The sequence below is a fragment of the Lolium rigidum genome, chromosome 5, assembly GCF_022539505.1.
Source record: "Lolium rigidum isolate FL_2022 chromosome 5, APGP_CSIRO_Lrig_0.1, whole genome shotgun sequence".
Taxonomy (NCBI): domain Eukaryota; kingdom Viridiplantae; phylum Streptophyta; class Magnoliopsida; order Poales; family Poaceae; genus Lolium; species Lolium rigidum.
Genome location: NC_061512.1, coordinates 123,195,620 through 123,206,019, shown reverse-complemented (window position 1 = coordinate 123,206,019; position 10,400 = coordinate 123,195,620). Strand labels below are relative to the sequence as shown.

The following is a 10,400-nucleotide window of genomic DNA, read 5'->3' as shown; positions in this document are numbered from 1 at the left end:
CACCGAACCCAAGATACTCTCTACAGAGGAAACAAATAGCCACATAACGATCACCCGAACATGATCGAATGGCCGAGGTATGAACACTCGGTACATTCTACTCTGAAATAAGCAAGCACACATGTTCAAAGTTCTAAAATGAACACTCGGTACCTTTTCATCTACTAGGACAAGTAACACTACAGACGCATGCATACGTTACTCCTAAACGTCTAAGACTACTCATAGTGAGGAGTAATATAGGTAGTAACATCAACAACATGCAATGCCAACTATGTATTTTGATGACATGACATGTCATTAATTGAGAAAAGAGGATAGTGGTAACTAGCTATGTTATCATCACATCACATATTTCAAGGCAAGATGAGTCTACAACTTAATAAATATAACATTTTATGTTAGTACACTTATGTTATTTCCTCTCTCACAATTTATTAGACGTGCCTAGGGATACGGGGAAGATGTTCTATTTTCAATCTCCCTCCCGTTCTCTCAAGCTCCACCACGGGGAAGATGTAATTTAGATCGGAGGGAGTAACCAATTTAGGTGGTGCATATTATGCTAGGTGTTCATCGCCTAATCAACCAAATTCTGCAACAAGTAATTTAGACCAAAGGAAGTAACAAATTTGGGTGGTACCTATTACACTAGTTGTTCATCGCCTACTCAACCAAAATAAATAGCTCTTTAAGATCCATCGCCTATTGAGATAGGGGCAAAATTGGAATGAACTAGTATCACCTCAATCACGACACATTCCCACATCAAGACTACATTAAAACACCAATAATCTTAGACTTACACAAACTTGCTACGGGAATAATTTTACGGGATGACGTGGTGAATTAGTGGGTGCACCAGGATCCTGAAAACGCGGAAGGAAAAAAACTGCAACAAATCGCCTGCCTCCACCTCATCCCGTAAGTGCTATCCCGTAAACTTCCTCCCGTAGATGTAGCATTGCTGCAAAAACACATAAGTAGATTCGTGTAAAAAATTCAAAACATTGTCTTCACTATGGCCCAGACAATTTGGTAGTGAGAGGCAGCGAGCCTCAAGCCCTCAACACGTTGAACGAAGGCTTGGGGGACTAGAGATCGTGTGGCCGTTTATGTTAGAACATGTATAATGATGATATCTTAGCAGTGCACGAGTTGTGCACGTATCCGGATAATATGTACTTGCATGGTTTATTTTCTGAAACTCTAAAATACCATTTGAGATTTTTTGAAAATCAGGGTCGCCGGTGAAAGGTTCCAAGAAAAACACGGGAGCGGAGCACGTTCGGCTCGCGCACGGCGCCGGAACGACCACCTCCACACAGCATCGCGAGGCGCGAGCACCAGGAGAAAAGAGAAGAGAAAGTAATGGCGTGATGGCAGCTCCGGTGGCTTCCCTACCCTCGTTCCCGCCGAGGAGCCACGCGTCCCCCTTCGGCCGGAGCGTGCCGTTGGTGTCCCCCCGGCGTGGCACGGCCCGCCGCACGCTCCCCATCTCGGCGCACGGCGGCAGCGAGGGGGATGCGGGGAGGATACTGGATCCGCTCGCCACGCCCTTCCAGATCCTCGGCCTCGACGCCTCGGCCGCCTGCTCCGCCGCGCAGCTCAAGGCCGCCTTCCGCGCCCGGGTAGTGTGTTAGACTGTATATTCTGTATTTGTATTTGTAACCCTGTACGTACCCTTTGGTACCCCTATATATATGAGATAGGCCACGCCCCAGAGCGTTGAGCCAGTTCCTCCCAAACCCTCATACGATAACATGGTATCGAATCACACCGATCCTTCCTCATGAGTTGTACACGCGCTTACTGGCCACCGAGCGGCGTGTTGAGGCGCGTCGCCAAGAGGCCTCCGTCGTCCACGACTTCGCCGCACATGCGGCCTACCGTGGCGCCCCTAGTGGTGGTCGTGGTCGCGGCGCCCCTCCGCCCCACGGTGGCCCGCTCGCTGGAGGTCCGTGGCAGCCTCGCCCACCCGGCCAATGGCAGCCTCGCCCACCAGCTCCGCCATCCTCGGGTGGGCGCCCTCGCCCCACTTGCCAACTGTGCGGCATCGACGGCCACCTTGCATCCCGGTGCCACCGTCGCTTCAAGCGCGACTTCCTCGGCATCGGCAATGACGGTCGCGGCAACGAGAAGCAGGCCGCTATCGCCGACAGCTACTCCGGCTACACCCCCTCCTTCGCCATTGATCCCACCTGGTACTTCGACACCGGGGCAACGGATCACATGACAAGCGAGATGGGTAAGCTCAACTCCAACGAGCCCTACCGTGGCCAAGACAAGGTCCGCACCGTCGACGGTTCAGGTATGCCCATCACTCATGTTGGCCAAGCATCTCTTCTCTCTAACACCTCCCGCCGCTTACATCTTCGCAATGTCCTCCAGTGTTCCCCTAGTAACTCGCAACCTTCTTTCTGTTCGTAAGTTTACTTATGATAATGATGTTTTCGTGAGTTTCATCCGTTTCATCTTCTCATAAAGGACCGAGTCACGCGGGAGGTTCCGCTTAGAGGTCGAGTTCACCGGGGCTTGTACGCGTTGGAGGCGCCGTCGGGCCCGGAGGTCTTCGGTGGGGTGCGTGTGTCGGCGCACATTGGCATGCGCGCCTTGGTCATCCTGCGTCTCCGGTAGTGAGCCATGTTCTTCGTCGCCATGAGCTCCCTACGTTATCTAGTAATAAAAGTCTAGCGAGTGTGTGATGCTTGTCGACGGGGAAAGAGTCATCGGCAACCATTTGTTTCCTCTACTAGAGTTATTCATAAACCTCTTGAACTCATTTATTCAGATGTATGGGGCCCTGCCCAAACCTCCGGTAGTGGTCATACTTATTATGTCGAGTTTCATTGATGCGTACGGTCGCTTTACGTGGCTCTATTTACTTAAAAGCAAAGCTGATGTGTTTAATGTGTTTGTGCAATTCCAACTTCATGTCGAGCGACTCCTTAGCCACAAAATTATTCATGTTCGGTCGGATTGGGGTGGTGAATATCGCAACCTCAACACCTTCTTTAGCAAACTTGGGATCTCGCATCGCGTTTCTTGCCCACACACACATCAGCAAAACGGTGCGGTTGAGCGCAAGCACCGCCACATCGTTGAAACTGGCCTCACACTTCTTGCTCATGCATCTGTGCCTTTTCGCTTTTGGAGTGATGCCTTTTCCATTGCGTGTTTTTTGATCAATAGAACTCCCACTCGGCTCCTTAATATGAAGACACCCCTTGAGCTCTTGTTCAAGGAACTCCCTGATTATACGTTCTTCAAGGTTTTTGGTTGTGCGTGTTGGCCTCACCTTAGGCCCTACAACAATCGAAAACTTGAGTTTCGATCGAAAAAGTGTGTTTTCCTCGGTTATAGTGCTCTTCACAAAGGCTATAAGTGCCTCCATGTTCCCACAAACCGTGTCTATATATCTCGCGACGTTGTCTTTGATGAAAACGTGTTTCCCTTTTCCGATATGCCATCATCTTCATCTGTTTCACCACCCACAAATAACTCTCCGAGTTAGTCTTGGCCAATTTGATGATGTTGCATATTCGCTCGTGTTACTTGCCTAACCACGGTGCAGGTACCGGTCGCGGAGCCCGCCTTGAGCTCCTGGATGCGCCGCCGCGCCGCCTGCTGCCACCGACGTCGATCGGCTGCATGGGACATGCAGCGGCGTCGCGTCCCGAGGCGTCCGCCTCGCCGTCCGCCGATGGGCCGGTGCCCAGCCCACCGCCATCTCCCGCGGTGTCGCCTGGTCCAAGCAGGCCGGCGTCGCCTCCCTGTACGTCGCCCGCGCGGTCGGCTCCTGCTGGGCCGGCCTTCTCCACTGGATCGGCGACTCCCTGTACGTCGCCTTCGACCACTGCAAGTGCCGACTCGCCCGTGTCATCCTCGCCAACACCGCCACCTCCACCACCACCGCCGCCTCCGCCTGCCCTGCGTCCACATACACGCAGTCGCAGCGGGATTCATCGCCCCAAGGAGCGCACCGATGGCACTGTTGCATGGATTGCCTCTTGCCTTGCTCAAGCGCAGGCGGACCCGTCTGCTGAACCACGACACTATCGGGCTGCTATGAGCATTCCACATTGGCGTGCTGCCATGGATCTAGAATATCAAGCTCTTCGAACAATGGCACGTGGCAGCTCGTTCCTCCCGCTCGGGTGTCAACATAATTGACTCCAAATGGATATTCAAGGTGAAGAAGCATGCCGATGGTTCCATTGAGCGCTACAAGGCTCGTCTGGTTGCCAAAGGGTTCAAGCAAAGGTATGGGCTTGACTACGAGGATACATTCGATCCTGTTGTTAAACCTACCACTATTCGGCTGCTATTGTCACTTGCTCGTTACTCGGGGCTGGACTCTTCGTCGGTTGGATGTTCAGAATGCTTTCCTTCATGGCGTGTTGGAGGAAGAGGTGTACATGCGCCAACCCCCGGTTTTGTTGATCCTGCTCGTCCACGACATCTTTGTCGATTGGTGAAAGCTCTGTATGGCCTCAAACAGGCGCCTCGCGCCTGGCATGCACGGCTTGGTGCAGCTCTTCGCGCTCATGGATTTGTTCCCTCCACTGCCGACACCTCACTGTTCATTTTTCAGCGTCCCCAGCTCACCATGTATTTGCTGGTCTATGTTGATGATATTATCTTGGTCAGCTCATCTGTTGCTGCTACGGACAGGTTGATTGTCGCTCTTGGGTCTGAGTTTGCTCTCAAGGATCTTGGCAAGCTACATTACTTTCTTGGCTTGGAGGTTACCTATTCTGGCGATGGGCTCACTCTTTCTCAGCAGAAGTACTCACAGGATCTCTTGCGCCGTGCTGGTATGCTTGCTTGCAAGGCTGCGCTTACACCGATGTCCTCTACTGAGATTCTATCTGCTGATGGTGGTCTTTTGCTGTCTGGCGATGATGCTACTGAGTACCGCCGCATTGTTGGAGGTCTCCGGTACCTTACCATCACTCGTCCCGATGTTTCCTATGCAGTAAACCGTGTCCGTCGTGCACTGCATGCGCCACGGGATACTCATTGGACTGCTGTCAAGCGCATCTTGCGCTATGTGAGTTCCTCTCTCACACATGGTCTTCACCTTCGACCGGCGCCTACGGCTGTGCTTTCTGCCTTTAGTGATGCGGACTGGGCTGGCAACCCTGATGACCGGCGATCAACGGGGGGCTATGCTTTGTATTTCGGGTTCTAACTTGATCGCCTGGAGTGCACGCAAGCAAGCCACAGTCTCTCGTAGCAGCACTGAAGCGGAGTATAAAGCTGTTGCAGATGCCACCGCTGAGATTATTTGGGTGCAGTCTTTACTTCGAGAATTGAAGATGACTCCTAAGCAGCCGCCCATTCTGTGGTGTGACAACATTGGCGCCACATATCTGTCGCTCAATCCAGTGTTCCATGCTCGCACCAAACACATAGAGGTTGATTACCACTTTGTGAGAGAGCGAGTTGCTCAGAAACGACTACAGATAAAGTTCATCTCGTCTAAGGACCAGCTTGCTGACATCTTCACCAAACCGCTTCCGCTTCCACTGTTCCTTAGATGTAGACGCAATCTTAACTTACTGAATACTTCAGGCCACAGTTAAGATTGAGGGAGGGTGTTAGACTGTATATTCTGTATTTGTATTTGTAACCCTGTACGTACCCTTTGGTACCCCTATATATATGAGATAGGCCACGCCCCAGAGCGTTGAGCCAGTTCCTCCCAAACCCTCATACGATAACATAGTGCATCGCTCCCACGTCCTGCAATATGTTACAGCTTCGCTTGCTCAGTTGAGCCGCTTTGAACGCTCATTTTGATGGTGCCTCTATGGTGTTTGCGAGTCACAACAAATCATCGTCTCTGCATGTTTTTTTAAATCCTAAAACTGAATATGTGGTATACTATTTTTTCGCAGTGCCAATTCACCTCAACTCTAGGCATTGTATATTTGGAAAAAACCCAGGCAACACATCCCTTGACATGCCTTGCTCCATCACCCCAGCTTTATTCCCCAGTGAGTTAAGACTGTGAGTTCTTGTTACAGGTAAAGGAATTCCATCCTGATGTTTGCAAGGACACAGAGAATGCAGATTTAGTAATGAGACGAGTACTCGAGGCCTATGAGGTAACTGTGCTCAGCTGCTCATAAGAATGCCTGCATTTCGTAGAAGTTACTTTGAGTGCTGCCATAACAATTACATTTGTAGTAATAATCAGATTGAACCAACAGCGCTAATGTGGTCTTAAGGCTCCCTGAAAATGCTACTTCTGAATTTCGTGGCATACACTGTTTGTTTGTAATCCTTAGTTTGTGTTCTTGCAGTTCAAAGGTTACAATACATGTTTATATATGGAGAGGTGCATGTATTCAGCTCTTTTTGTTCCATTATTTTAAACCTTCTGCATCTAAAATCAAAGTCATGTTAAATCATGTTGCTAGCAAATTTGATGTTAAGGCTCCCTGAAAATGCCACTTCTGAATTTGGTGGTGTACACTGTTTGTTTATAATCCTTAGTTTGTGTTCTTGCAATTCAAAGGTTCCTATGCATGTTTATATATGGCTCTGATGTACTTTGTAAACAATGCCACATAGTACGTATTATATTTTTCTAAAAAAAGATTTTATCCTCGAAAGAACTCAATGATGTAGAGGAGGGGCATATAGGTACAAACAAAACGAGAATATATGGAGAGGTGCATGTATTCAGCTCTTTTCGTTCCATCATTTTCAACCTTATGCATCTAAAATCAAAGTTATGTGAAATCATGTTGTTAGCAAATAACTCTGCATTATCCTTTTCGGTAATTATTGCTCTTTACAAACCGCTATTATTTACGCTGCTTCATTTGACACAGATATTATCCTGTAACCAAGGAATGATGGTCGAAAGGTAGCGAATACTTCCATCAGCTTGTACTTCACATAGAGTGAATTACTGTTTGGACCAGTTATTGTGTCACCAGTAGCAGTTTGCACCATGCATATTCAAATCATGCTTACATCATTCACCCTAAGTGGAAAACTTGCTTGTTCAGTAGGATTTGTGGGGGCCAGTAAGCGCAAGCTGAGAACTGCTCCCAATTTGATTTGTGAGGGCCAGTAAGCAGGTGATGCCAACTTTATCCCAGCCAATAGGCTCGTGTCACCACCGTCAAAGAATTCAGTAAACCAACTTAGAGATTATTGTTGCCTGATTACGCTTGTTGACCTTAGTGGCATTGACATGTGAGGCCGGCTAACTAGAATAGCCGGTATTCATCTGAACCAATCTCATCTGGTCGAAAGTGACAAAGTATACTTGCCCACCAGTGTTAAGTCATGATTTCAACATACATGGTGCAACTGGTGATACAATGCTTAGTCCAAGCTGCAATGTGCTCTTTAACATATAATTCAATGTTGATTGGAATAGCCTTTTTATGTACCGTACTATTGTAGATAAGCATGTAACATTTGGTTCCGTCCATATGAACTTCCACTACTAGAAAAAAGCCCACCCGTGGCGCACCAAATTCATTACCTGTGCCGCATGTCCACGGTGCGCCATGGGTACCAGATGTAGCTGTGGCGCAGCACATGGTGCGCCACTCGTGGCGCACGTGTGGTGCGCCACGGCTACATCTGGTACCCATGGCGCACTAAACTACGGTGCACCACGGGTAAGGGTGGCCGGGCAGCTCCCCAGGCCAGCAAGTAGGCGTGGCGCACCGCATCTAAAAATGCGCCACGGACAGGCCACATATGCGTGGCGCACCACCACTATGTAGGCGTGGCGCGCCACCCCATGTATGCGCCACTGGTGGGCTTCCTATTTATAGCTGTTTTTCTAGTAGTGTTCAGTGCTGCAAGTCAAAGTCATATCAGCTGTTCGCCTGTTTGTCTTGACAATCTTGAGTTTGTTTGGCGCACAGTGAATAAAATTCCAGCGATGGATCCTGGGAATATTATATATGAAAACTATCTATGTAGTAAAATTCTGAAACATGTATATGTAAAATGATGATTGGTCAAAGAGAGAGTAGGATACAGCTGTAATAGGGCGGCCTGAGAATTGTTCTTGAGAAAAGGAAAGGGACACCACAACGGTTAGGTGCTTTGTAGATGGCACATAATGAAAAGCTGATTACCCAACTCATGGTTTGCACTAAGTATGTCCCCATCAATGTTCCTACATTATATACTATGCACGTTTATTGTATGTTCTGGAAAACTGATGTGTCCATTACTACAATGTAAAAAATGTGTGGGTTAGTATATGTTGATGAGGTTTAAGGTACATCGCTAAATCAACTCAATAAGATCTGGCTGTGTTTTGTGGACTTAGCTGGTAGCTCATCTCTTAATCCTGTTGATATGTATAAGTGGATTGCCTAGCTCTTTTCATCAGTTCGGACTTTTGGTTGCGTTGGCTAGTGCATGAAGCTTAACATGGTATCACAGCCCAGTGTCTCGATTTCGAGTCCTGGATTTTGCAATTTATGCCCACCCCTATGTCCGCCGCGTATACGATCATTCATACATGTGCTATTCTTCTTTCCACGTGTTGACCTCCTCTTCTCTTCTCCTCGGTCAACAAGGAAACCAACTTTGCAATAAGAAACATTGGTTTATTCAGCTATGCCCAAGTTGGAAAATCCAACTTATGTATGTATTGCAATGCTGCGCAGGAACAATATTGACCCATTTGATGAACCTGAGTGTGAAGCTTACGACATATTTGTCAATGAACTTCTATGCATTGGCACCGGTACTTGTCGCATCCATATTGTTTCTCAGTCTTTACCCAAATTTATTCTATACTGCAGTTGGCTTGAAGGATGAAATCAGGTGCTAATTAAATACTAAGTGCTTCCATTGGCAGGGAGAAACTAAATATTTACTGAATCACATTTATTCTCCTATTATTACTCTTAACTTTACATGATTGATATCATGCTAATCGTTCTGCTACTACAGCATGTGCTTTCGATTTGAACAATTCTTCAGAATCTGTACATGTTAGCCATTAGGTATGATATTGCGTTTATTTGATGAAGGGGAGTTTGGTTGGTTTCCTTGTTTTTAGAGTTATAACATACATGTTTCATGGAGTACAATACAAACCGCGTGTACAACTTGATATGTTTTGGCAATGTTATATGATGATCCGTGATATCATCTGCAGGATGCCCATATTCTTGTGTTAAAAGGGCACCTCATGCATTTGCATATGCAGATGACATTGGTACAGCTCGTGCAAAATCTCAAGGTAGATTGAACATCCTATTTGGTCCGTCTAATGAGAAACCTGCACAGTATATCTGCCAGTGTGCTCGCAAATTTTGTAAAGCTGCTGATCCTTTTCCTCAATGGTGTAACCTTTCATTTTCAGGTCATGGCGACAATTACCTTGTCCAACTTGCTGTCGGTCAGTGTCCGAGAAACTGCATATACTATCTGACACCTTGCCAACGTGCTATCTTGGAGGATGTACTTTCTAGGTAAATATTACCCTCTGTGAACTATAGTTTTATGGATTACCAAGGGCTTTTATATCTACCTAGTTACGGCTTCTACTCTTTCATGAGTTTCTTCTAATTCCATATTCCATTTTATCTATAATTCTTGTCAGTTGGTAAGTGAAAACAGAGCCCCAGTGAAACATGTTGTGTTCAGTTTATCACACTTCTGTCGGAAAGAAAGGAGCTTGCTATTCTTGATACATGAGTATAATTTGGATGTATCTCCTACCCACAAAAAATATTTGTCAGATGAAATATGTGAGGAGTTCTTTTATTTGATCTTTAGTGATAGTTAATTACACTAATTCCTTTCCCTCTTTCCCATATATGGGTGTATGCTTACAGCGTGTTGATGACGCCGCACGACCTCTCTGAAGCAGAAGTTCTGTATTCGCTCACATCAAAAGCAACATTCGAGAACAATAGGTACAGGAGGCCCAAAAGAGACACAAAATCATCCTCTGACTATGTTGATTGGATGTGACCGTTTCCTGAAGAACCACCAAGCACTGGGAGTGTCCGTCAGATTGTTCAGTGGTATATGCCACGATGAGCGTGTTGTTACTGTGTAATCGACAGTTGTATGTATGTATATTGCTGTACCATGTAGGGGGAGGCAACAATTTTATTTTTAAATGCAAATCCGCTGTGTGTGGTAAGTAAATAGCCCGGTATATGTGTAGAGGGGTGTATTGCAAACAACAAGTTGCAAAGTTTAAGGCTGTAATAAATTAACATATGGCTAATAACTCAATGTAGTGAAACACAATTTTTTTTGGCAAAAAAACATAAGTTTGTATGGCCGATGATGATTATTTATAGATCGGTGAAATTTTTGCAAAAAGAAAACATATTATTACGGTGTGGTCTATATATGTATATATTGTTACACTATCATGTAGGGAATGT

General features: G+C 46.7%; 1 protein-coding gene across 1 annotated transcript; it reads left to right on the top strand.

Annotated features, from left to right (window-relative positions):
- Window positions 1-1,278: 1,278 nt before the first annotated feature.
- On the top strand, window positions 1,279-10,260 carry LOC124651691. The gene is made up of 7 exons (XM_047190734.1): window positions 1,279-1,631; window positions 6,033-6,113; window positions 6,846-6,880; window positions 8,658-8,737; window positions 9,155-9,238; window positions 9,362-9,470; window positions 9,837-10,260. The coding sequence occupies exons 1-7, from the start codon at window positions 1,380-1,382 to the stop codon at window positions 9,973-9,975; spliced, it is 780 nt and encodes a 259-aa protein (XP_047046690.1). The 5' UTR covers window positions 1,279-1,379; the 3' UTR covers window positions 9,976-10,260.
- Window positions 10,261-10,400: the final 140 nt, after the last annotated feature.